General features: G+C 51.5%; 1 protein-coding gene across 7 annotated transcripts in view; it reads left to right on the top strand.

Annotated features, from left to right (window-relative positions):
- CDH23 (cadherin related 23) overlaps positions 1-26,332 on the top strand; it is a 132,590-nt gene that overhangs the window by 7,531 nt on the left and 98,727 nt on the right. For 3 of the 7 annotated variants that reach the window (XM_083844376.1, XM_083844375.1, XM_083844379.1), the window contains exons 2-3: positions 1,253-1,324; positions 3,311-3,388. In XM_083844376.1, coding sequence (XP_083700502.1) covers positions 1,258-1,324; positions 3,311-3,388 — 145 coding nt within the window. In that variant the 5' untranslated portion in view covers positions 1,253-1,257. Of the gene's footprint in view, positions 1-1,252; positions 1,325-3,310; positions 3,389-6,322; positions 9,052-26,332 lie in introns of those variants that run through there. The other 4 variants (XM_083844377.1, XM_083844374.1, XM_083844378.1 and 1 more) reach the window with 2 other exon arrangements.

Here is a 26,332-nt window from a genome sequence, read left to right as displayed (position 1 = left end):
TTGCAATATTCGAGTGAACCGTCTCCGAGAGCCAGTGAAGAGCTGCACTGTTAATGAAGACAGACAAAAATCAAAATGACATTTCAGGCAATTACTTACATAATGAAGTGACTGACTTGGAATATACAATATTTAGATTTATCATGACACTCGAAAGGGATGCTGTCAACCGCCTTTATTTCTGCATCGCACAAATTGTTTTTCCACTGCCCTGTTGCTTTTTAATCATGGTCTGTGAAGGTGGGAAATAATGTTTCTGTTCACTTGGGCTTATAGAGGTGCTGCTTTAGGAGAAAGTTAGTGCTTTCCTCGGTGGCATTCCTGCCCTGCACAGTGCAGAGGGGCTTGATGCTTTGAGCACGCATAATTCGGGCGCATTGGGGGTGGCAGCTTGAGTTCTCTTGCCCTGCCTGTGTTGTGGACCTTCAAGTTTTCTGGGGGAGTTCAGCACACTGATCCTAAAAGTTGAGCAGTGCTGACCCCAGATATCTTCCCAGGCTTGTGCTGAATTCCCTAAAGGTGCCCCAAAAATGCAACCTGCTGTTATTCCTACCTGCATGCATCCCTTCTCCTCCTGAAGGTTCTCCCGCTGTAAAATAGCTGAAGAAATTAGAATTTAAGGCCTTTTCTGGGGAAATGGTGACAGAGTTGTTATGAACTGTCTTCTCTGACACATCTATCAGTAAAAATAAAATACCTCTAGCTATTACTCCGAGGCTCCTGGAGGAGCATCCGCCCCTTCCCGCAGCGCTGGGGCTGGGCTGGGGGCTCCCCAGCAGGATGAGGAAGGCTGTTTTATATCCCCGTGGCTTATCCCCTGCAGGGGATGGGTGAACGTGCTTTGGAAAGGGAGCATAAAGCATGCTAAGTGTCTGGCTGAGAAGCAGGTGTGGCGTCCTCTGGCTGGGTTAATCCTGGTTTGATTTAGCGCCCAAAGTTGGGACTGCAGGGAAGGGGAAAGCAGTGGTGGCCCTTCAGGGCATCATCGAGCCCCGCTCTGGAGCTGTGGCTGTGGGTAGAGGGAATGCAAAGGAGCCGAGCGAGCAGTGGAGGTGCAACTGTTCGGCTCCTTGGCTTCCCTGATGTGCCTTGGGGTTCCTCGGTGAAGCGTCCTGAGAAAAGCCAAGCTTTAACAAAATGTCAATGTGTCTAATGGGCCAGCTGGGGCAGGACTGCGTCCCTCAGCCCGCTTTGGGGAGGACGGATAATATTTTTGGTGTCCGGGCTTGATGCTGAGTTTCTCCTTTGACAGGAACCATGAGGCGTCCCGCTGCTGCCAGCAACCTTCTGCTGTGCCTCCTGGCCCTGGAGCTGGTCCCTCTGGGTAAGTAAGGCTCGTGGCTGGTACCTGCCGTGCTCGGCATCCAGGATGTGCACTGGCTGCTTTTTTGGGCAGACCTGCCGAACGCCGGCCAGACCCCTCCTGGAAGAGGGCAGGTGGGATGGGAGAGGAGGAGGAAGAGGATCAGGATGTGCTGGTGGCCCCAGCAGATGCTCCTGGTGCATCCGAGTGGGAAAACCTTGGTAACTTCCAGGTGTGGGTTCAAGAGGTCACATCTGGTGGTGGACGTGGTGGCAGGCACGGTATTCGGTCACCTCGTGCAACTAAAACCTGCAGGCAGTCAGAGGGAGCAGACAAAAGGCGAGGACGTAAGCCAGAGGCTCGTTAGCTGTTTAACAGCAGAGGTATTACTGTAACACGTGGCAGGACTCTCCCTGTGCTTTCAACAGCAAAATGATTACCTGAACGACACTGTAATATATGCCATGCGGGAAATAACTCCTCTCCGAGCCGCTCAAGCTCTCCTGTAATTCCAGCTGGAGCAAGTACCAGCTCGCAGGAGAGCGCAGGGCATGCAGAGACAGGGCTGTGACGGATGCTCTCGCTCTTTGGTGCCTGTGTTTCTGGTGGGGTACCCCAGGGCTGAGCCTGGCCACCTCTGGGACAAGTGCTTGTTGGGACAAGAGCCTCCTGGTGTCACAGATGTGCCCCTTGGGCTGGGTTTCTGTGTGTGGCAGGGTGCACAGGCACAAAACCTAAAAGCTCCATGGAAATTGGGCTGTTTGCACGAAGGGGCCAAAGCCCCAGCTGCTGGGGGGGTGGGGGTTGCTGGCGTGGCGCTTGCTGATAAACGTGTGTCCCTTCGATAGCACCGTGCCCTTTGGGATAAAGGCATTTTTCTCCCCTCCCAGAGCCGCAGGATGGCTTCCCAGATTGGCAGGCTGATGAAGTGCTTGGTGCATGCCATTAGCCCTGAGTGACAGGCGCAGTCAGCCTCCCTGCCGTGCCGTGGGGCATCGCGTGTAGCCTCGGCAGCTAACTGCCCTGTCACTCCTCTGCTAGTGGGAACAAGGCAGCTTGGTGGCTTGTGAAACCACGTCAGGTGCTATCCTCTAAACCCACACTCATGGTGATCCCTTGGAGCCTGCTGGTGCCCCCTGGGGTGGGAGGTGACAGCCTTGCTCTTCCTCGCGAGCTCCTGCCTCCTCCAGCAGCTCGTGTGCCAGCCTTGCTCCAGCACACAGCCCCTGTGTGCTCAGACGCTGGCCTTTTAAATGCATCCCGCTGCCTGATGCGGCTGGATTTGGAAGATTTAACTTATTTTTGGTATACTGCTAATATTAAGACATGCGTTTTAAAGCTCAGCAGCGTGCAGAAAGGAGCCCCCTATGGGAAGGGCTGCTTGGTGCCACCTAGCCCCATCAGAAGCTGCTGGCCCTGTGATGGCCAGCAGGTGCAAGCAAGCCCCGAAGACTCCCGAGATGCCATTAGTTCCAAATAACCCAACCAGGCACAGGGTGTATGGGCTAAGACCTCCTCTTGCCCCTTTCTACGTGTCCCTAACGAGGCGGTGGCATGGGGGCTGCGCTCCCGCTCCTCCGGCTGCCTGAAAAAGGGAGCAGAAATAAGCGAGCCTGGTTATTAAAGGTGAAAGGAGGCAATTAGAGGGAAAGGCGATTGTGCCACGGAAGAAGGGAGGGAGTTGCGTGAGGCTTCGCGGGGATGGCTGACAAGGCGAAAGGCTCTCAGCCGTGGGAGCAAAGCAAGGTATTAATCACCCGCTAAAACAATAATTGATGCTCTCGGTCCCCCTCTGCCTCCACCCTGCCAAGGAAAACACTAAAAAAAGAAAGGTCGTGGCTTCTGTAGGAGCCATCCCTGCCCTTCTTCAGCTGGCTTTGGGGTTGGTTTGGGGGCACCACTCACCATCCCTCTGCCCAGCGGTGCCTGATCCCACTCTCTGCCCTGAGCTTCTCCTGCCCTTGCAAGGCCACTAAAAAAACACCTAATTTTTTGTCCTCTTCCCAGGCTGGGGCAACCGGCTGCCCTACTTCATAAACTACTTCTTCGACACCTACCTGCTGATCAACGAGGACACCCCTGTGGGTAAGTGTTGTGCACCAGCGGGATGGTCCTGCCAACCCCACGCTGGGCAAGGCTTTTAAAAATAAATAAGAAAATAGCAATTCAACTTGATCATTTGGGACTGTTTTGGCCCGTGGGTTCAGACTGCTAGCTGAAGTTCTGGCTTGTCCTTTCTGGCTGCCTTTGTGCCCAAGTGGGATGGGAGGAGGGCGTATACCTGCCATGGAGTGATTTTGGTTTGGTCTTCTCCACACTAGGAACAGTACCTTTTGAAATGCTCGGCAGGTGGGAAGATTAAGCTGATTTCTTCCTTTTGCGGCTGTTAGTTGCTGGGTGAATTACCCCATGTGCTGTGGGGAGAGGTGTTTTGGTGTTTTCCCCGTTGGCCTAGGCCTGTTACCCCGGTGCCGTGGGACCTGCTGCTGCAGCTCGGTCCTGGGTGGCAGCGGGCTCCTGATGCACCCAGGGCGCAGGGATGGGAGCAGGATCTCCAGAAACAGATCATAATTGAGCATGCTGGGAGAGCTTTTGGAGGGGAGGGAAGACAGCCCTAGTGCATTTGTCCTTTTGGGACAGCTCACGGTGGCCCTGCAGCAGGTGGTGACCACCAGGGACAGATCAGTGCCCCTGGCTCTGGTCCATTCTCCACATGCTCAGGCTCGTGCTGAGATGCTACCCTGCTCCCAGCACCTGCTTTCCCTTTCCTCCTGCAAATACCTGAGCATGGAGCTGCTGGAATATGCTGTCAGGGACCTGGGAGTGTGTGCAGGGTCGTGGTGCACATCCATGCATGTGTTGGTGCCCTTGGATGCAAAAAAAAAATAATAATAAATCTTGGTTTTCTTCTGATTGACAGGTGTAGCTTATTTTTATTTCTTTATTTAGCTGGTGATTGGTTTGTAGTAAATGCAGAAATCGACCTGGTCGTTCTCGGCCTCTTTCCAGGCTCTCAGTCCATTAAACTTGTGCTCTTCAATCAGGGCTCATGACTGGCTTTTAATGCTGGAGGAATCGATTGTGAGCCCTCGTGAGCAGCAGCGGAGGGCGGCCAGGAGGTGATGGAGGCCCCTTCTCATGTGCTTCTACCTCCACCTCCTGCTTTCTCTGGCCGTGCAGTTGCGTGGTAGCCTCAACAGACTGCTCGTGCTGTGCCCAGATTGTCACCAGAGCTCTCAGGGGCTGGAGGAGTCTCCTCTAGTGCTCCTTTGGCTCAACCATCATGTGCAGCAGTGCCAAGAGGCGTCTGTCTCATCTTGACCTTCCCCTCGACTGCATCTTTTGCAGGGTTTGGGGTGGTGTCTGAGCGAGTAGGCAGGGCCTGGAGTCTTGCTGGCTGGTTTTGGAGAGATGCTCCTGACTGCTGAGGTCCGTGCAAGGAGCATCTTGAGGAAAAGGCCTGGCGGAGCAGCAGCAGGCTGCCTGGGGAGCTCGGCCCTGCAGCAATGCTCAGGTTTATTTGCAATGCCAAACACCACTCAGAGCTGCTGCTGGGGTGACTTTACTCACGTTACTGCAGAAAGCAAGCTACAAGCAATGTAAAGAAAGGAAGGAATTTAGTGGGAATGTTTTCTGATTTTTTTTTTTTAATTTTTTCCCCTGCCTGTGGCTTGCACCCGTGTTATTTCTCAAGCCCCTCTACAGCCATCCCATACAGGTCATTTCCTACCTGGCTCCTTTCCTTCCCCCTTGTGCTCTCTGCCCCCGATTGCCGGCATCCTCAGCAAATACACTTAGTGCTGAATTTGCCCCAGAGGAAGTCCTTGGGAAGAAAGCAGCTGTGCAGATGTAGGAGTGAGAGCTAGTTGGAAACAGCTTAATGGAAATGCTTCCTGACCAAGCACACAGCTCTTGAAGTACTTGAGCTTGAAATACCTTATGGGAATTGGACTGAACTTCTATTTTGGTGGAAAATGGGGGAAGGTTTCTGACAGTCTACTTCTCAGTGAGATATTGTGTGAATAAAATCATTCCTGGAATTACTTTGGGGCTTGATTTTATTTTTTTCCCTAAACTTTGTATGACTCTGTACTGAAATGAAATTCACTCTTAAGAATATTGGCGCTCTGGGATTTGGTTCCCAGATGCACTGGAGGGAAATGTCAGCCTTGAAACTGTTGACAAACAATATTTGTTGTTTTTTTTTTTTTTCTCGGTGTTGCTGTTGTTGGTTTTCCCTGCTGCTGGTAGATGCTGTCAGAGTTAGGCATATTAACTCAGGAAAGGCATCATCTGGCAGCACCTTTCTCGTGTCCCAGCTGCAGTGCAAGTAGTAGAACTGTGCGTGGCACCTTTATTCTAGAAATAACATGGATTCTTGAGGTCTTAGAAGTGAAACTACGGAAAAAAATAATTAAAAAATTTGATTGCAGTGCGCCGAGCAAGGTCTGAAGCTCCCCCTGGGGTCCTGGTACCCTCCTGCAGCATCCCTGCTGCCCGCAGCATCCCCAGCGCTCCGTGCACCGGGTGCTGGTGTCATTGGCAGGAGGGAGGGCTCAGCCATCTGTGTGCAGAGTGAGGCCCTTTGGTGCTGAGCCAGCTCCGGGTGCCTCCTTCCAGCCCTCTCCTTGCCTCCCCGTGGCCAGGCTCGGGTGCACCTAGCACCAAACGAGCATCCCCGCTCGCTGCGTGCAATGCCTAGAGGAATCTTAAGCAACAATTAAGAGATCATTCCCCCTCTAATCACTTACAGGAGTAAATTAGTCTTGTCAGGAGCTATTAAGACGGAGAGCTCGGAATTCATTAGGCGAGATCGGGACTACGGAGCTGCTGGCGCTGCCGCCAGTCCGGGCTGATTAATTCCTCTGAAAACATCATCAATGCCCATCTGTTTCATTTAGGTCTGGGGAGAGCAATTTTCAGGTGGACTGACCCTCTAGTCAGCTAGTTCACCCAGAAGTAATGAAACACACACATAGGCGGAGGGGGAGCGGGGGGAATACGGAACGTGAGCAGGAGGAGGGCGAGAGACACTGAATTGGGGATGGGAGAGCAGGGGGTGCCTGGGGAGGAGGAAGGGTGATGAAGGGGTGGTTGGGGCACAAACGGAGAGATGCTGCTGCACTGATGCTGGGGACATCACGGATGATGGGAATGTGGAGGTAGAGGGAGAGGTTTGCTGTTTTTTTTAACTCTCCCCCTGCTACTTTGAACCAATGTGTCGGAGGAAATGGGGCACCAGGAGAGCCCGCACCAGCTGCAGGTAGCCAAATCGAGGTGTTTTACACCCGAAGTAATAGCTGGTTAACAGCCCTGAGAGAGAGAGCTTCCAGGAGAGGGACTGTCTGTCTTTATTGTGCTACTGACTGCCTTAAGCAAAATCATTCCAAGGGCCATTTCGTTTAATCCCACACCTTTTAGAGGTGGGTAATGGAGAGCAGCGTAGATATTGACGGCGGTGGAGTGCCGGAGGTCTGGCAAGGGGATGCTCTTCGTCAGCATCACGAGGAGGTGGTGTTACCATAGGAATGGGTTCCTCGGGAGGTGTAGATCAGCGGGGCAAATATTTGTCGTGGCTTTTATAGCTCTGGGGGTCTGTATTTGCTGCTGTCCCTGCGGGAAAGCTGGAGGTGGGGACTGAGATGGAGAGCTTCAGGCTTCAAGTGGTGCTTTTCCTCTTGAAGTTGCACAAAGGTGTGAGAATGTTTTGGGGCTGAATTTGGGGCATTCAGTACCTAAATATCTTGTGGCAGGAGCTGGTGTTTTGCCCTGAGGCAGGGATTTGGGGAGGGGAGGATGGGGCACCCTTGGACGCCCCCAGTGCTGCTCCCAAAGCTCGCCCTGGGGCAGGCAGTGGAAGAAACTAAGCTGCGGGGGCTCAGCTCCTTCTGCTTGGGGTCCCACCCCTCCAAAAGCAATGCCATCTTAGTGAAATGCAGCGGCTGGGGTCTAATTGCCCAGAAAATGGGTTTGCTATATGCAGGACAGGATTTGGAAAATGAAGATTATCCATCACATTGGGTCTGTAACCAGCCTCATGACCACCTCTCTTGGATTCACCTGAGTTTCTGTGAAAGCTTTCATGCCTCAGCACCTGGCAAACTGCATGACAAAAGCCATTTGGATGAGCACAATCCCACTTTCTCTTTGTCGAAGTGTCACAGGGACAACCTGGTCTCAGACTAGGAGAGGGGAGTGAACTTGGAGGTCCTGCATCTTCTGTAGGTCTTGCTGGGGTTGAGTGATGCAGGATGGAAGGGGAACCTGCTGGGATTTTGTTGCAAGGCTTGGCCACCCCTGGGCAACATGAGCACAGGGAGATGCCAGGAGAGGTGCTCAGGGCACGTGGGATGCCTGGCAGGTGTGAGACTGGGCTCCCCTGGGGCTCTAGCCAGGGCTGCTGCTGTTTGATTCTGAGTTATTTCTGGGCAGGAGAGCACTTGCAGCTGGGGCTCTCAGCCCCTCTGGCTCGCTGGGATCCTCTCCTCTGAGCGTTATTAGCAGGAGGCTTCCAGCACCTGGTGGGATGCTCAGCCCCAAAGCCAGCTGCATCCTCTCCTGGGCAGGGAAAGCTGGGCTGAGGTTGTGCGCTCTGCTCCTGGCCCCGCTGCCTCTCCCGAGGGAAGGTGCCGTGCTTTCTGAGCAGGTGACTGACGGTGGGTATTACAGCTTGCTTCTGTCCCCATTTGCTGCGTGGAACTTCTGCTGAGCTGGTAAATGCACTGCAAATAGCTCCTGCTTTGGGAGCAGAGTGGGAATGCTTGGGGGAAAAAAAATCCAGCTAGTTTGTGAACTTGCAAATGCCACTGCAGGAATGTCAGTGGGGGCCAGGAAGGAGAGCTTTGGCTTGTGGCAGCCTGGCCTGAATTTCTGCAGAGAACAACCCAGGCCCTGACTTCTGAGAGCTGGAGCCCACCCAGGGCAGGCGGCACTGAGCACGCTGCTCCCTCTTCTCAAAGGGAATTGGGGAGGAAAGCTGGTTTTCTGGGAAAATCCACACTGGGCTCTGAAGCATGCAGATGTTTCTCCACCAAGCTTGTCAAAAGGAGCCATGGTGGACACTCCGAGCCTTTTGGGATTGAGGGTTGCTTTCCAAGGGGCTAGGAAGAGGGACTTGCTGTCCGGCAAGCGGGGTGGCCCACTGAGTGTGGCTCGGAGGCGACGTGTCCCTCTGATTGCCTGGATTCCCTGTTGCACTTGGCTGCAGTTTCCAAGGCAATCATCTCTTCCATGGCATCCTTTCAGCACAGGTCCTGAGCAGGCAGATGCTTTGGCACCCGGGTGAGGTCCCTGGGGGTGCCGGGCCACTCAAGCTGCTGCTGGAGATAGGGTTATCTCAGCCCTGCCTGCTGCTTTGATCCCGCAGCTGGAGGCATCTGCTGGGGACCTGGTGGCACTTCCCTGGTGCAGAGCTGGAAGGACACAAGCTCTGGTGCTCTGGTTTTGACACCCTGACTGCGTAAAGTCCCTCTGAGCCCTGTGGGATGGAGCCATGAGCAGAGCATGCGGCTTTTGGGGAGGTTGCATGGGGTGCTGTCGTGCCCCTCTCCCTCCTGCTCAGTGCCAGTGCTGAAAAGAGAAAATTCACTTTATGTGCGGGCACCGTGGGGTTAAAAGTCGTGAAGGCTTGTGGGCATGCCTTAACGAGGTGCTAATGGGGAGCTTAGGAGGTGTGCCACAGCTCGAAAGCCTTGTGGCAGCATCTCCTGGAGGGCGGTGTGAAGCTGGGAGAGCAGGAGCACACCAAGGTAGGGCTGTTTTATGAAAAAAGGTGCCGTTTTGGGGAAGGGGACCCATGAACGGTCTTGCGGAGGATGCCACCTGCCTTCCCTTCAGCTGTGCTCCTTCCAGAGCTATGTCCAGCTCTGGCCATGCCTTGCAGCTCTCCTCTGCAGCCCTGGCTGTGCCAAGCTCTTTCCCCACACTGAGCTAGCAGGAAAACTGTCCCTGCTTTTATATATATAAATCTCTTTTTTTTTGTATTACTTTGCTGCTGACTTAAGTGCTGAAAGAGCTCCACAAATGCTCCAAAGAAAAGCCAGAAACCTTCCCAAAAGGCAAAGGAGGGAAGGTGCAAGTGGGAGGAAGGTGAGAGCCCAGCAGACCCAGGACCTCCCCCAGCCCAGCTGCAACAGCCCCTGCTGGGGTGCAGATGCAAGGTGGGCTGGGTATAAGAGGCATAGGGTGGTGCAAGAGGGCTGGGGGCCAACTTTTGTTCAAATCAGCTTGAGTTGATGGTAAAAACATGCTGCTGCTTGTCAGTGACCCCCAGGTGGGGGGTAAGCGCACAGCACAAGGGGGTAGGGCATGGTGGGGGCTGGTCTCTGGCTGGCTGCACAGTTTGGGGACCACATGGCAAACATCCCATCCTCCAGACTGTGCTACCAATGCCGGGGGCAAAGGTTATAGAAAGGTAAAAAGCCGTGGGGTTGTGTTGTTGCTGTTTATCTGGTAAGAAAAAGGGGCTTGGCAAGCACAGGCAGACCCTCGGCTCCTCAGCTTGCTTTCTGCTGGCTGCTTTTAGCTGGAGGTCTGGACACGGGATAAATCCAGGCTGGGGGTCCAAGGTAGGATGGATGATTCCCCTGGGCTTTCCAGGCAGAGAGCTGTGCGGGGCTGGCGTTTGCTGGGAGCAGCCCCGGGTGCCCACCATCAGCCCCGCGGGGGAGCGCGTGCCTGCCCGTGTGCAGCTCGCAGAATTGATTTGGCCTTTTCCGAAGGGATAATTCAAGATGAATATGCTGGTCTCTGGCTGTGAGGGAGATTGAGATATTTTTGAATACAAAGTATGTTTTCGCGAGGTTCATTACGGGCATGGCTGCGAGTGAATGTTCTCCTTTAGAAACGCGAGCTGTAAGAACATCACCTTCATCTCCAGTATTAATTGAAAGTAATATTACCCTCTGCTGACTATTTACTGTCTAAAATTGGATTTGCAATCTTCTTGGGTCAGAGCCGATAAGTGCTCTGCAAAGGACTGGGCTTGTAACGACTCTAACGAGCAACAAATATTTGAGGAATATTTCACAAAGCCTGATTAAAAGGGATTTCACTTCTCCTAACAAGCCCTTTTGCTCCAGTTTGTTGTTAGAAGGCCCATCGACGAAACCGTTTGTTGAGCTTTAGCAAATACAGTACCAGAAATGAAAATTTAGGCTCCGGAATTAGTTATTCCCAACACCTTAAGGGAACCTTAAGGAAAAAAAGCCCCCCCCCGCTCCTCAACACTGCTTCATTAAATTAATCACTTGATCAATCACTTAAATCTTCATATTTGCTTTGCTAATTAATGCTTACGTTTAAAATGGGGGAGATGGAGAGAAGGCAAAGTATGTTTGCAGTGTGGACTCATTAACCTTGCTTTAGGTAACTTCATCAAACTGTTTGCAGCTCTGATCTCGCCACCTCTCACGTTCTCCTGTGCGCTCTTGCGTCTTGGCGAACCCCTTTTAAAAGAAACAGAAAGATGTGTGCTTATGGTAATGAGGCCTGAGTTCATTTTTATGTATGAGGTGACTTTGGTGGCTTTAATCCAAGGTATCTGCACCGGGCTGTCTGTAGGGGCTTCGTTCATGGTCTGGCTTCTTGTTGGGCAAGCAAGCTATGGGAGATGGAGGTGGAGAAGGTAGGGCAGAAACACTGAATAGTCCGGATCCAAAAAGACTTCCCAGATCATCACGTCCAGCCAGCAGGTTGCTTTTTTCCACCAAACCTGGAGAATAGGAGGAGAAAGTGAGGAGACAGAAGGTAGGGGCAAAGAGGTCAACCCAAGGAAGCGCCATGCAGGGGTCACCTCCTTGCGACTCCGCACCCCGTGCAAAAGGAAGGATTTTAGTAAATACCCTCAGTTTTACTCCATAGGTACAGCTGGGTGGTTAAATCAGCATGCTGGCTGTTGTCTGACTTTTAGAGCAGCAACAGAGAGGTTGCAGCTCCTTTCTTCCTTTGAGTGCTCTGCTCTCATGCACAGTCGGCACGCTGAGCTCCACCACCCTGGTCCTGGCCCTCTGAGGCTTCAGTACACCTCATGGCACACAAGAGCTTGAAACAATATAAGGAATCATATACAATGTGTGTGGATGCATGTGTGTGTTCAGATCAGGAGGCTACTTATGTCTCTTGGAGGTTAGGATGTCCTAAGGGCCACCTGGAGCCCAGTGCTGTAGGGAAATGCATACCTGCACAGAAAATGGTTATTTTTAGTGAGGAGTTCTGGGGAAAGTGAGCTTTTTTTTCCTTCTGAGTCTATCAGTAGGGCCTTTTAGAACAACAACAACAAAAAAAAGCTGTGATGAGAAGGAGCAATAACCAGGCCTACGCATGCCAGATTGGGAGCTTGGTATATTTGGGCTGTGCGAGTTTAAAAAAGAAAAGGCTGCTCCCAGCCTGGCGCTGCAGTGAAGTGGCAGCTGCTGGGAAGGGATGGCTCCGAGATGGGCTGGCATCCAGCAGTTTGCACCATCGTGAGTTTGTCAATGAAATAGCACGGAGGCAGCATCCAGCTCCTGAGCCAGCCAGGCAAGGTGGGAAACAGCTCGAGGCGCTTCCCAGGGGTGCCCGTGCTGCTGAGAAAGGTACTCCACAAGAGCCACAGTTGCTCTTCTTACAGCAGTTACAGGCTTCTAGACTTGTGAAAAATTAACCTTTTAATTAAACTTTCCATAACTGGTCACCATGGAAATAGTACTTTATTTTTTTTAAATAAAACTATTCAAGCTATTCCCCATCACCTCTGCATTCCTATTGTTGCTTCCTGGTGTTTGGTTCTGTAAAAACAAATGGACAAATTCACCTGCCTCAAAATCGTTTTGAGCAATTAACATGTGAAAATTCAACTAGCTAGTCCTCATTCCAGGGGGAAAAAAAAAAAATAAGCAGGTAGAAGAGAGCCGTTCTGGAGCACATGCATGTGCCGCACGCTGAGATTGTGGGATGAAAGCCTCGCTGTTGGGAAGCGTCTGTGCAGAAAGCTGCCCCCAGCCTGGTGGGTGTTATTAGGGATATTTAACCCTTCTCAGGGCAAAATCCTATTTGTGTAAAGCAGCTCGTGCCAACGCATGCATCGTCACAGCTTCCCAGCGCTGACTGGGCTGTGTTGGCTGTGTCAGTGACGGGTTGTATCTCGGTTTTGTTGCCTCTTGCTGATTTTTTTGGGGGAACATGCAGGATTTTTGGGAGGACGTGCAGGGTGGTCACCTTGACGTTGTGGTTTTAAACCACGTTATCGCAGCCTGGTGCTAATGCACCTTTCTGCACCGGCTGGATTAATGCGCTTGATTGGCAGCGGGAGTTAATAAATTGGTTCCTCCTGTCAAAGCGCTCCCGCGCGCTGATGGCTTTTGAATTAACTGTAACCACTCGGGGGAAAAAAAAGATCGAGACGGCATTGTTGGACGATTCAATGAAAACATCTGCTCAATTTGCAGCGGTGGTCAAAGGAGTGAATGCGCGCCACGTTCCCTCTCTTAAAGATTTATTAGTATTGCCCTTTACGCAAGGGGGAAAGATTTCAAACACTTGACATTTAATGGTTAGTAACTCAATTTTATTCCATTCATCTGCATTGATTTGTCAAGTTCCTGCTCTGGTGAGCCTCCCGTGTTGTATCGTGTAGGTTGCCCAATTCAGGGGGCGATGCAGTCCTGGGTTTCTCCTTTTCTACCTGAGCACGGAGGAATCTCTTTATTTTTTTAAGCGAATATTAGGCTCGAGGAGGGAGATCATCCCACAGAGCTCAGCGTCCTTACACTAACAGCAGCGTGGCTTCGTTTCTTACTCTGCCATTCAGTTTTAAATGGTTAAATTAAAAATAGGGTGGGGGAAGAGGCTTAGAAATGTGAAAGGTCCAAGGGAGAATAACAAACAATCCAGAGTGAGGGGAGAAGCGAGGAGCGTGCTTGCAGGCAGAGATTAATGTTTGTTACTAATGATTTTGGGAAACAGAGGGGAAGAAATAGATATGGCAGAAGAATATAAAACCACCAGCACTGCAGATAGGCAGCCTGACTCTGGAAGTGCTCCTTTTCCCATATGACTGCTGCATCAAATTAAACACATCCTACCAGATAAAATGATAGTTCTGTGTAAAAGACTAAAACATTAACGTAAAACTCAGCTCAACAGGATGGAAAGGTAGGGAGTTGGAAGTATGAGCCCTTTGCAAGTGCCCTGTACCCTAATTTCAGCCCAGGATGCCTGTTTGTATTCAACATTGAGCATGTTTAGGTAAGAGATGATGCTTTTCCCTGTGGGGAAGCACAGAAACCTGTTGCAGCTGCAGGGATGCTGTCTGCAGTCCCGTCAGGTACAGGGCTGGGAGGGACGGGTTGCGGGGAGCACGGCAGCCGTTACACGAGTGCTTCAGTGGAGTTGTGGAAATAGTCATAAATTAGGGCTTTGCATGGATGAGGGCGAGAAAAATAAAGTTCCCTGGCAGGTATCGTCGCACTGGGGAAGGATGTTCTGGCGGAAACCATAAAAATTTGCAGAATCCTCCAAATCTGTGCAACGGGGGCAGCAAGGGATTTGGGGGGGGTGGTGGTGGTGGTGGAAGGGGGGGCCTGGGATGCTCCAGGGTGATTTTGGTTGCAAAATGGCACAAATGGTTGCAAGGGGCTGGCTGGGCGAGGGGCTTTTCCCTGCCTGTCCTGCCCCTGTTATCCCTAAACCCACCGTGCCGTAAAAGCTGAAGCAGCCCCAGGTGGTCGGGTAATGGCATCTTTAATTGTGCTCTGAATGAGATTAACTTCGTATCTGACAGCCTGACATCTTTATTGTTATTAATGTGTGAATAATACAGTGACTTTTTACATGTAACTTTGGTAGCAAGTGTTTTGCTCCTGTTTAGCTCTGTTGTGTCGGTGAGCCACCTTTGGAGGCCCAGGCCCTGAGAGCAGGAATGAGGTCGAGGGGTGCTGCTCCTATTTCTTTCCTTTTTTTAAACACTTGTTGCCCTTGTATTGCAGCTATTCGTGTTTATTGTTTTGAACTGGGGGTCTTGCCTGCTCCCAGTAAGCCTGGGCAATTCCTATGGGCACTGGGGTGCTGAAGGGTCTGGGACCATCTCCCCCAAAGGGAGGAGGAAGAGCTGCAGGCACTCAGGGATGGCAGATGCTGTTCCAGAGAGATTATCGTGGCCCTAAAACCTGGATAGAGGATGACAGCCCCATTTACCATTCAAACTCCTCTGAAAAACCAAGGGCTTTTCCCCAGATTGCTCCTTCGAGTGATGCTGGGGCAGGAGGTGGCTGCAGCCTGTTGGCCCCGCAGAAATTGCTTTGTGCCAGGTAACTGGCTGCTGAGCGGGATGGCAAGGTCAGGAGTGCCTTTGCCTGGGAGAGCTTCAGCCAGCACTTCTATCAAAACCAATATTAATTTTCCCTAATTAGGAGCTGCAGCTAATGAGTGTCACAGCTGATTTACCTCATCCGTAACGAGGGAGAGGAGGGGGTCAGGCGCTGGGATAAGGGGCTGCAAATCTGGCTCCTCTGTGCTTTGAAGAGGCCCTTTTCTTTTTGGGGTGGGTCTCTGAGTTTGTGACGAGCTGGGTGAGTGTGGCAAGGCAGGGGCAGGTTTGTAGGGCTGCTTCTTCTGCCTGGTGCCTCGTGTGGTTCATGCAGGCTGCCTGCAAAGGCTGTGGGCAGCACCACTCCACAAACGTTGCCAAACAGTACTAATAAAAAGCAAAAAATAAGCTGGAGTTATTCCTGTTAGTCCTTTAGACAGGACAACAACAACTGTGTCTTTCCAAGGTGGCTCCGGTTTTATAATCCGCCGCTTCCTAAACAAGTTGGAGACTACAAATTATCCACAGAGATTATTGTTTTAAATAAGAATACGCTGGAGAAACTTGTGGTCTGCTTTTGCACAGTCAGAGACAGCCAAAATCAACTGAATAAAGGATTCATGGGATTTATTTGCATTGCCCTGACAAAGCCTGAGAAGTCTCCTTTGTCTGGATAGATCCATTGTGCCAGCAAAGGGACAAGCTGGTGCATGCTTTAAGGGGGATGAGAGCTGTATGGTGCCTTGCCTGAGTCAGCTTTCCCACCAGGAGGATGCTGAGGCCATGGGGAAGGGGTTTGGCTCTTAGGCATGACCTAGAAGTTTGCACGGAGAAGTGATATGGGGAGAAGAGCCTCTCCTGGTGACATTCCCAATGAGAGCATCTTTGATTTTGTTATAGTTGGTGCTCTGCGAAATTGCTACTGAGTTAAAAAAAGAGGAAGAATGAAAAATAGAGCAGGAGATAGCCTGGTCCTTGGTGGTGTCATCCTGGTGGCCAAGCTACCTGATGAGGCCTTTGCTTTATGGCCAAATATTGGCACAAATTAAGCAGGCAAATGGCTCCCCCCTTCCTCGCCACCTCCTACCATGCCCAGCCTTCTGCAGCCTCGGTAGCTGCAGTGACAGGGCTGTGGGTAACCAACACGAATTAATTGCTCCACAGCTGGACCCTGCTCTCAGCAATCAGACCAGCTTGCTAGTACGTCACCCGTACCAGAGGAACACCTGGGAAATCCTGGGGGAAACCCCATGGCAGAGAGCTTACGCACTGTGACTTGGCTTCCTTGGGATGACAAATACGTGGGGTTTCTCTAACGTGCTGGATGTTGTTGTATTTTCAAGGTTTACCCCAATTTCTACAGCACCTGTTGGAGCTGCAGCACCAGTCACCCGACAAAAATAATAGTGCGGCGGTGACAGTGACATATAAGCGAGCACCGGTATCCGTGAACTGCTCGATGGTATTTGTGCACAGGAGGATGTAGCCTCATGCATCAAACTCCCCGATCCTGGTGAGAGAGGAAAAGAGAGAGGAAAAGCTTGGGGAGATTGGGCATGATGTACAAACCTCTCGTCCTAGCTGAACGTGAGGGGATGAGGCGCATGATGCAGGGTCAGACGATGGGTGAAAATGTGTGGACACAGAAATACGCGACCCAACCTATTGAGGATAAAGGGTTTGGGGTGGAGGGGCTCCTGAAGCCATTTTTTGCTAGGTGTGAGGCTGCAGCCGGAGCTCCGCTGGCATCTACCCCTCCCCTGCTCGCCTGCGTACCCTCTGCTGGGGCCAAGGTGGCTGAGAAAGTTTCTCTGCACTTGGTGCCCAGGAAAAGCGACCTTCAGGCAGAGTTCTTGGGCAAAAAGCTTCCCCATCCGTGACAGATTTGCCTATAAATCTCCGGTATTAATGCCCAGGTTCCCAAGGTCTGTCATCCTGCGTGCCGGCGAGCCACGTGAGTTGCTCAAAAACAACGCGCCGAACTCATCAGTCATCCTGGAGGCAGTCTCCCCAGCAGGGAGGTGATGCTGCGGAGGGGGAGGCTGGGGGAAGCTGCAGGCTTCTGGTCTGGGGTACGTGGGACAGACAGGAGAACCCCCCTGGGCTGGGAGCACATGTGGGCATCCCAAAATCTGAGCAGACCAAAATTATGTCATGTGCAAGGGAGCTGGAAGTGCTTTGCGCGAGGGCTTTACCCACCTGGTTTGCTTTTGAAAGCTGGGGGTGAAGGGGCTTAGGTCTGGAGCACGGTGAGACCCATAGGATCCCAAACCCTATGCCCTGGGCTTTGGGGTTTCATCCCCAGTGCCCTCTCTTCTCGCTGCCCGGCCTCACTATTACACCCCAAATCACCCCGCGCCCTCCAGGAGCTTGCAGCCAGCTGCCACCCCCTGCAGGACAATGCTGCTGCAACCAGTGACATTGTTTTATTTATCTGTGGATTGTTTTTTATACAACTGTGTTCATGAATAATTCTGAAAGTGTCTCTTTTTTTACGGAAAGAGGTTGATTTTAAAATAGACTCAGCGCGAGCATCTCTTATTGGTACAGGTATTAAGCAAGTTATGAATTTCTTGCACTTTGGGTCCTAGGAAAATCCTTTCCTTATTCTGTTCTCACTCACTGCTGGTTAATAAGGCTTATTAACACTCTTTAATAACGGCAGATGTAATCGCAGCCCAAATTTTAGGAGCTGCATAGGCCAGGGTCCTGTCTACATCCTCACAGGGATGAGGGCTGGAGCAAAGTGCAACCAAAAGGAGGAGGAAGAGGAGGAGGAGGAGTGTTGCCCTTTAGTGGGAAGGAGGAAAGGAGGTGTACTGCTTGCTGGTGGTATGAAAACGCTCACCACACATCATGAAGTGCTCTATGTGCCTGTAGTGTGCTTGGCTTGGTGGACTGAGTCTACTTGGGTTTTTTCTTAGCGATTTTTAGGCACATCTTCTTGTGATGGAGATGGGCAGCGCCTGTTGACCACTGGGGCGATGTGCCTCGTGCTGCAGCATCCCCGGTACACGAACACCTGTAGAAATACCCAACAAACATGACATGGATGTCAGGGCAGAGGTGGCTGGGGCTTGGCTCTTCGTCTCAGACATGTGCAAGCAGCTGCTGGCAAGTAGCTGCTGAATTCAGTGGTCAATACCCATTTCTCCCTTGTTTAGGGCTTCAGGGGAAAGAGCAGCCTTCAAAGTCTTTCCCTGGAGCAACTGAAAGAAAAAAGCCTAAAACTGTGACTTATTGGATCACTTCTCTGCATGGATTTCCACTTTTAGAACAGCCTGTGAAACCTCAGCGATTGCTTTCTTCTTGCCTTCAAACAGCCCAGCAGCTGGGATTTAGCACAGGCCTTTGTCTTCTGTTTGGATTTACAAATTTTGGGTTTTCCATGTGACTAGCGGAGCCTTTTCGGAGCACAGACCGTGCTGGCCACCAGGCGAGGGTGGGGAGCACCCCATGAAGCCCTGCCTCAGCTTGCCAGGAGCTGGACTGCCAAAGGTCCCCTTCGAAGGGGAGCTGGTCTTTTAGGATTATTTCTGTTTCCAGGCATGTCACACGTGTGCTGCCCAGGCTATGGTGTCAGTAGTAAATGGGCTGGGAAGAGCCTGGGCTTGCTGCGCACCCAAGGGATTACAGTGAGCTCGGAAAGGGCCCTTTGGTACTTTTTTCTCACCCGTTTTCTCTTGCCACTGTGACGAAATTCCTGTAGCAAGCATTCCCTGGAGCTCTGAGACGAAACACAGGGAAAAAGGAGCCACATGGATGCTCACGAGATGTTGTGGAAGCTACCGAGAGATGTTTTTGCACAAAGTCATTTAATTTGGGTGTTCGCCTCTGCTCTCAGTCTGTTCATGACAACTTCTGTGCAAGTTGTTCTGCGTTTTTTAGGGAAATTCAGGCAGGCCGTGTGCTCTGTGTTTGCAGGAGGCTGTGTTTTCATGCAGGTGCTTCCGCAGAGCCCCGGGAAGCTGTTGCTGGCGGCGCGGAGCTCTCCATCACGACGCGCGGCGCTCCCCTGTGACCGCAGTGACCGTGTGCGTGCCGCGAGCAGGCAGTTGCCAGCAGTCGTAGGAGCACTTAGCAAGAGATCCTTTGCCTGAAATATGTTTTTAATAAGCCATTCGCTGAATATATCCAAATAACAAATAAATTCCTGCAAATCTCAGCCTACTTGCAGACGACTCGCAAATGAGAAAGGCTAAATTAATTGAATGCTCTAGTCACTGGGGATAATTGTCCAGCTGTAGCGGCGATCTCCAGATGTTTGTTTGCAGAAGAGTGTGCCTTCATAGGAAAAGAAAAACACTCGTGGGTATATTAACTCGGAAACAAATTTACAGCTGTGTGCTTGTGCGCTCTGCCTTGCGCTCCCGCCAGTGACTGCAGAGCTCTGCTCCGAGGTTTCCTCTTGCACCAAACAGCCTCTTTATTTCCCACTCATTGCTCTCCTGGCCGCGTTTAGGCATCTGTGACGTGCAAAGTGAGGCCGTGGCCCCATGCAAGTCTCCCAGGCTTCAGCAAATATCACCCTCACCGTGCTCCGTGGTGTGCCACGTGTTGCTTCCTCCGGTTCGGGCAGCTGGGGCTTGACTTTGGCGTGTCATTAGGGTGGGTTTGTGGTGTAGGATGGGAGAATGGGATGCTGTGGGTTGTGTTGTGGCTGCCTGGGGAGAGTGGAAGAGTTTTTTGGTGGTTGGGAAGGGGGAATGCTCCAGACCTAACGTCAGCTGAAGCCTGGAGCTCTGCCCAACCAGAGCTTGGTTTTATCGGTGCGTGAGAGTCGTCGGTCCAGCGTGCCCCATCCATTTCCCTCAGTCCTACTTTGTTTCTGTTGTTGCACAGCCCCAGCTGGGTTTGAAGCCCCGTAGCTGAAGTGCCCCATTACTCATGCGAGCGAGGACAATGGGACATGGGGCCGCTCTCAAATGTCTCCGCGCGTCGGCGTCATTAATAACCCTAACGCTGGCATCACCCGCTCCTAAATAGCCTCATTTATCAACAAGCAATTTGCTGCGGCGCTGTGGCGGGGAGGCAGATAAGCTTGTGCCTCGGATACCCAGGCACTGCCTGCCAAGTCTCTCCCCACCTTCTCCGTGGCATTTGGGAGGGAGGTGTGCGGGGAAGAGCTCCGGGTAGGACTGGGGAGTTGTTGCCGTCCCCAAGGGGCTGGGTTGAGCTGGGGGAAGGTGGATTTGAGTTTGAATGTCTTGCATATACCCAGGCTGTTGCCTTGGTGGAGTCTTCCAACCAGCTCCTGGTTCGTCTTGGGTCTCTTAAGGGATTTATTTGCTTTTCGGGGGCGAGAGGAATGGGGAATGCAACCTATTGGTGGTAGGGGGATGGTTGGACCAGATGATCTTGGAGGTCATTTCCAACCTTAATGATTCTGTGATTCTAAAATTGGCCGTTCTGGGCATCAATGTCCTGGCCCAGCTCTCTAGTTTTGCTCTTACTGAGGCCATGCCTTGGAGACTGAGAGGTGCTAACTCAACTCGAGAGATAAATCAGGAGGGATTTTGCCGCATCTCCATTACAATGAGGCGGAATCCATCACTCGGCGCAGGTTTTGAAACCTCAGAGAGTTACGGTGGCAGTTCAAGGCCAGTTTGCTTATGGATCTGAAGTCTGCAGACAAAAACCTGACCACTGGCACCGTCTCCTTCTGGCTTCAGCCAGTCAGCAGGACTCCTAAATTTTCTCTTGAGCATTCTGGGGTCACTTTGACATGCATACGAAAACATGCTGGAGCAAGGTATCCAGCAATGCTTGGGATCAGGACGTCTGCATCCATTTATCCCCCTGAAGCATTCAGGGAGCAGAACAGCTGGGCCATCAGCAAGCTGGAGCACTGAGCGTTTTGTGTTCCCAGAGAGCTTGAGCGCCTCGGGGATGCTTCATCTCATCTTTTGTAAGGCACAGATGAGATTTCAAACAAGACGTGAATGAATCCCGCTCGAAGTTCCCTTGCTCAAGTAGAAGTTGCTGACAGGTTTTTTCTTGTCCCTATCCATCCTGATCAGCCTAACGGGAGGGGTGCTGGGGGCTGTGCCATCTTGGAGGTGCCATTTTACACCCTGGCTGCCCCCTGTTGTCCCCATGTGCTCTTGGCAGAGCAGTTTGGTGCTGATGTTTGCATTGCCATCATGGCTGTGGTGCTGTTCTGGTCCAGCCCTGCTTGGTGTCGGAGGCATCCTAGGGCCTCATCTGTAGGCACTGCCATCTAACGAGCTTTATCTCTGACCTCATGTTAATTGGAGAGCAGCCTCTCTTTCCTAATTAATGCAAAGCTGTGTTGCCTTATCTGGGTGAGATGCAAAGCACCCCATGTGTCACCTTACCCGTAAATCATTTATTTACCCCAAATAGCAACACACCTCATCAGCTAGGCTTCTGGGGGCCTGCTTTTCTCCTGTGCACCCAGATGTGTCTCTAGAAGGCTTGGAGTGGCCAAAGAGAGGCGATGGGCTCGGGGCTGCTGCTTAATGCCTGCTTCAGCTGGCTCAGCATCCTTGTTCCTGCTTGGGTTTATACAAGGTGCCTCCCCGTAGCCAGAATGGGGTTTTGCAACAGGTCGCCTTCTGTTTTCCTTCTGGTTTTGGCCTGTCACGCTCTTTGCACGGTGCCACGGTTTCTCTGGCAGGGTCAGGAGTCTCTCGTTACCTCTCCTCTCTCCAGCTGGTGTCAGAAAGCAGGCGTGCCCTGCTCTGCTTAGGAAAGCAGCCCTCTGCTCCCCAAACGGGACTGACCCCGGCACCATGGTGCTGCTCTGTGGTCTCTGTGCTTGTCGGTCAGCCTGTGTCACTTCCACGGATGTTTTCCCTTTTCTGGAAGCCGAGTGATGCTGTACTAACATTAGTCATGATGGGAAGGCAATTCTTGCTGGGGATGTCAGAGGGGCTGAAGTCGGTGGGAATTGGAGCAGCGGCTGGAGCAGGTCCTGCTAAAAACTTTGATGCTCTGGTGGGTTGGTTGGGGGGTTAATTGGGCACACATCTGTGGACACAGCCTTTTTTTGGAGATACTTGGTCTTCTAAAAGCTGGCCATTGAGGCAGGTGTTGGTGCCTCAAGCAGCTGCCCTCTGAAATGGTGTTTGGGGAAGGGGATGCTGTGCTCTGATGCAGGTGCGATGCAGGTGGGTGCTGGCATCCCATGGGCCTTTCTGATATGGCAGGGAAACAGTGTGAGGGGGTTTTGTGGGCATGGGGGGCATGGCTTAATGTCTCCCTGGTGACCGGGGGTCCTAAGAGCTCCCTGTGCTCTCCACCTCGGACATGGAGCTCGTCCAGTGCCCAGATGGGACGGCAGGGTGAGGGCGAAGGTCTCCCCACCACCACCAAGTTGTTTTCCTGCCTGATGCTCTGCGTGCTGTGATGGTCACACAGAGGAGAACTGGGTGGCATTTCCCCCGTGCTGGCACCTGTGACAGAGTATCCTTTGATCTACGGTTGTTTAATTAATTGGAAACTGAACTCTTTTCTTTTCGGAGGGAGGGGGGAGGTCAGGAGAAGGCAGGGAGGAACAAAGGAAATATTCCTTAGACTTTCTGAGCTGCTTCTTACTTCAAAAATTAATTAGAAAAGGATATCCTATGGATTTAGGGTTTAAACTTTGTGTCAGAAATGTTAATCAAGACTGCATTAGCTAGGTTTTCCTTGAGGAAGGTGCGGGGATGCACACGGGGCGCTGCGGGGACGGGCACGATGCGGCGTGGTGCTGTGCTCGGGGAGATGCTCGGGAGCGGGGTGCGGAGGGAACGGGTTTGCCTCTACAGGTGGAGGACTTGTCGTCTTTTTGTTCCCCAGGTGGTTTTTCCCTGGGTAGCTGGCTCCAGCCCCTTCAAATGAGCTCAGCACCAGGCTGAACCCTTTCTCCAGGGGAGCAGACGTGGTTTCGAGCAATTCCCCCCCCTTGCCTGCCAAATTCAGGAGAAGGATCTGCAGGGCCAAGCGTTTCCCTCTTGGTGTTCCCAGCCTGGCAGGGAGATCTCCTGGGAGATCTCTCAGGTGGTGCTCTGACCCTAGCAGAGGGAGTTTTGCTCTTCCCGTGGATCCTGTGGCTGGGCTGACATTCTCTCCTGCCGGCTCCCCAGAGCTGCTAAAATTGGGTTTTGGATGGCTGCTGGCTCATCTCCTCCGCGTCTCTGGGGCCCTTCCAGGATTGTTTCTGGAGCATCATTTCCAGGCCAGTTTTAAAAGCCCCAGGCGCTGCTGGGGCTCTTTGCCATTATTTAACACCTCAGTGGATTTCATTGCTGGGAAGTTTCTGCTAACCTCAGATTTATGTTTTCCTTTGCTGTTCCAGTTCCTCCCGTCTCCTCCCACCCCTGTCCGTGCGTCTCAAATAGCTGCTAGCAGCCACGTTACGCCGAGAGGAGCGAGGCTGTGTCGGATATTTTGTTTTTTCCACCATCCCTTTTAACTCTGGAAAACACAAGGGCTTTAATTTCCCAGCTCCCTGCTTCTCCTCCTGTTCCCTGACCCTTCTCCGAGGTGCAAGCAAACCGCCAGCTCATTTCCTTTAAAATTAGTTTCAAACATCCCTCTGAAGTGCCTTGAATCATCAGCTCACCTGCAAACCTTGCAGCCTGCCATGAGGGTGCTCTGGGCTGCTTCGGGAAAAGGTGGTACCCTGCCCCTGAGCATCCCCTGCCCTGCCATGGGGGTGGACAGAGATCAAAAAAAGGGAAGGAGACTTTTGGACAGAGCAGCTTCCCGAACAGAACTTTTTTCTTAATTTTTTTTTTCCTGGTTCAAACAATGGATGGAGCGGAATTTGCATAAATCTCATTAGAAAAAAGTACAAGTTTCATAAATCTTGTGATAAATTAATGCGATATCATTCTGAGCGTGATATATTAATTTTGGGATAAAATGAATGGGTCTGTGATCATTGTTAGTAATTATGAGGCTCCCAGGCAGCGTGGAGAGGAAATTATTTTGAAGAGGGCTTTTTTTGTGTGGGAACCCTTTTTACGCTGGGAATATCTTGACAGACCTGGACTTGTCCTTTTACAAGTGTTTCTTTTGTGAGTTTGCTCTCCTGTTTTATTGATGCAATTGCATTTACTTCACCTCTTTTGTGCTAATACACCCCATTCCTTTACAAGCAACAGGAAACAAAACTCCTTGGGGCTTTTGCAAGCTGCCAGTGCTTTTTGTCCCAGGCTGTGGGTTTTGCATGTCCCCAGGAATGGGCAGGGAGGAAGGACATCCAGGAGCATCTTCTCCCCTTTTCTCCAGGCAGTTCCCACCAGCATGAGGGCACGGGTTTTTAGACTAGTTAGGGAGATCTTGCTCGGTGTCTGTGCTGCTCTAAGACCTGCCTGAAGGTTGATGGGGGTGGATGTCTGCCTGCCCTGGTCGTGTGGCTGCAGGGGTTGGTTTTAGCTGGAGGGATGGATGCAGCCTCTCTGCCTGCCCACGTGCTTGGTGTCTACAGGGATAGCCTCAGGTAGTCTTTTTGCTTTTGTGGTAGTGTCAAGAAAGTTCAATATACCATTGGTTGCTTTTTTTTTTTTCCCCTCCTATTTCCTTGTAAAGTTAACCAGTGTTGGGTAAATAACCAAGTAAGTCCTCTGTTATCGCTCCTCTTGATGGGAGTGCTCGGCTCTGCCAGGTGCACCTGGAGCACTCTTCCTTTTAAACAGCTTTAAGCATCCCTTCAGACATCTCTAAGAGCTGGGGGAACAGCAGTGCCTCTTTCTGAGGCTGTCGTGTCTGTTTATGGATGCCACCTCGACACCGGCTCCCCGCTTAAAATAACTAAATGCAGCAGAGAAATTACAGGCTCTGCCTCCCGCTCTGCCTTTGAGCACCTGAGGAGCTAGGAAACATTCTCTCCTCCGTGCCTTTCACCTCCCAGCGTGATAAAATCGCTCAGAAATGGCAGTGACTGCACAGATCTGTTTTCCCTCTCCTCTCTGTCACCTCCGCAATGAGCTCCTTCCTCTCCCGTATGCCAGGCTCTGGGTGCCCACATCTTCTGCGCCACCCATGGCCCTGGAAGAAGGCAGGAATCAGGATGTAGAGATGTGATTCCTACAAAAAGATGTCCTTATCCTGATTATTCTTTGGTCACTTTCTTCTTCCAGCCACCTGTGCTGCGCCCAGGCTTGCGTCATGCCGGTTCAGGGTCTCCCATGTGTGCCGTGTCCCCTCCTGGGGACGCGATGAAACCTCGTCCCAAACACAGGAGCAGCTCACACTTGCTGTGGCCTCCCGCCTGGAACTGCATCTTCCTTTATTTGCTTTGCTAGGGAGTCACCGTCCTTTCTCTCCCTCGCATCGTGCAAAGGTGGCATGTCGTAGGATTGCTCAGCAGCACAGAAATATTGGCATTTCATCTTTTCTTTGCAAAAAAAGAAAATCTTTAGGAAAACATCATGGAAGGGCTTTTTTTTCTCATTTATTTTTTTTTCTGAAAGGTGAAAGAGAAAATGAATTGCAGGCAAAGAAAAGGGAGGAGGTGACGGATGAGAAGAACAGGGCTTGAATTTCAAGATCAGATCCATCAAGTGCTGCCACGGAGCACATCAGAGGGCAGCCCGCTGTGAACAACTGGGCTAATTGGGGACGCCTGCACTGGGGCAACTGGGGCAAGAGGAGCTGGGGCTGGGGCAAGTGATTGTCCCGTGTCCCTTCCAGGAAGGAGGGGGAGCGAAGGTGGCAGTGGCAGGAGACCAGGAGCGGAGGAACAATGTGGCAGCTGCTGAGGAGAAGCAGGCACTGGTTTCAAAGCAGGGATTAAAATGCTTTTAATATTAAAGTGCAGCTGATGCCTGAAGTCCTGAGCCCCAGAGCCAGCTCAGTCAGCGGAGAGATTCCCATTAACTCCAGTTGGGTACGGATCAGACCTTTTAAGAGAGCATCTTATTAAGGGACTAATTAGAAACCTGTTGCATCCCGGCGCTCTCCACCGTGCCCTGTGCAGCCTGTCAGCATCTTGCTCTGACAGCTGCACTTGTAGCTCTCCTTCGTCCTCTCTGGCCCTGGGGCTCAGCTTTTCCCAAAACCCCAGCAGCTCAGGATGCTCCTGGAGAGTTTGTTTCCTCTCCTTTTGCATCCTCTTCTTGAAATCAAAGCTGATGAGGTGACATTGGTGCAGGAAATATGTATGGGTAGGCAGCTGAAAGCAAGATGCTGAGGCTAGAGATCTGTTTTGGGGGTAAAAGTACGCCTCATAAAGCAGCCAAACCTAAAAAAAAATAAAATAATTAAAATTTAAAAATAATAATTAAAAAAATCCTAGCAGGAATAAAACAAGAGGTAAAAACAAACAAAAAAAGCCCCTGAGGTCAATCAAAGTTCAAGACATGGAAAAGGAAGCAAATCTGTGTATGTGTGAGAAAGTGAGAGAAGTAGCTGTGATTGAGAGAAAGGGAGCAAAAGGAGACAAGATAAATTGTGATTATCCGCTGGAATCAAGACACTTAACTGCCCTGTCTGATTCCTGAGGGGAAACAAATGGAGCCTATAACTTTGCACTGCAAAAGGATAATTTGTCCCTGTTTCCTCGACCCTTGCCTGTGTCGGGTCGGTGCTCAGGTTCGTGGCAGCCGCAGCATCCTCTGCACAGCCCTGGGGACAGCCCGGGCGAGCTATTTTTCCTTTGTTAATGCCCCAAAAAAGGGGCTTTCTGGACAACGCAGCGCTCCTTGGGCTCTGTATGCCCTGTCTGAGGAGGGCCCTCTTTTTTGTGCTGTTATTTCCTGATGGTGCAGGCACCTCTATTTGCAATCCTTTAT

This window comes from Anser anser (assembly GCF_964211835.1).
Source record: "Anser anser genome assembly, chromosome: 7".
Classification (NCBI taxonomy): Eukaryota; Metazoa; Chordata; class Aves; order Anseriformes; family Anatidae; genus Anser; species Anser anser.
This window is presented reverse-complemented; position numbering and strand designations above follow the sequence as displayed.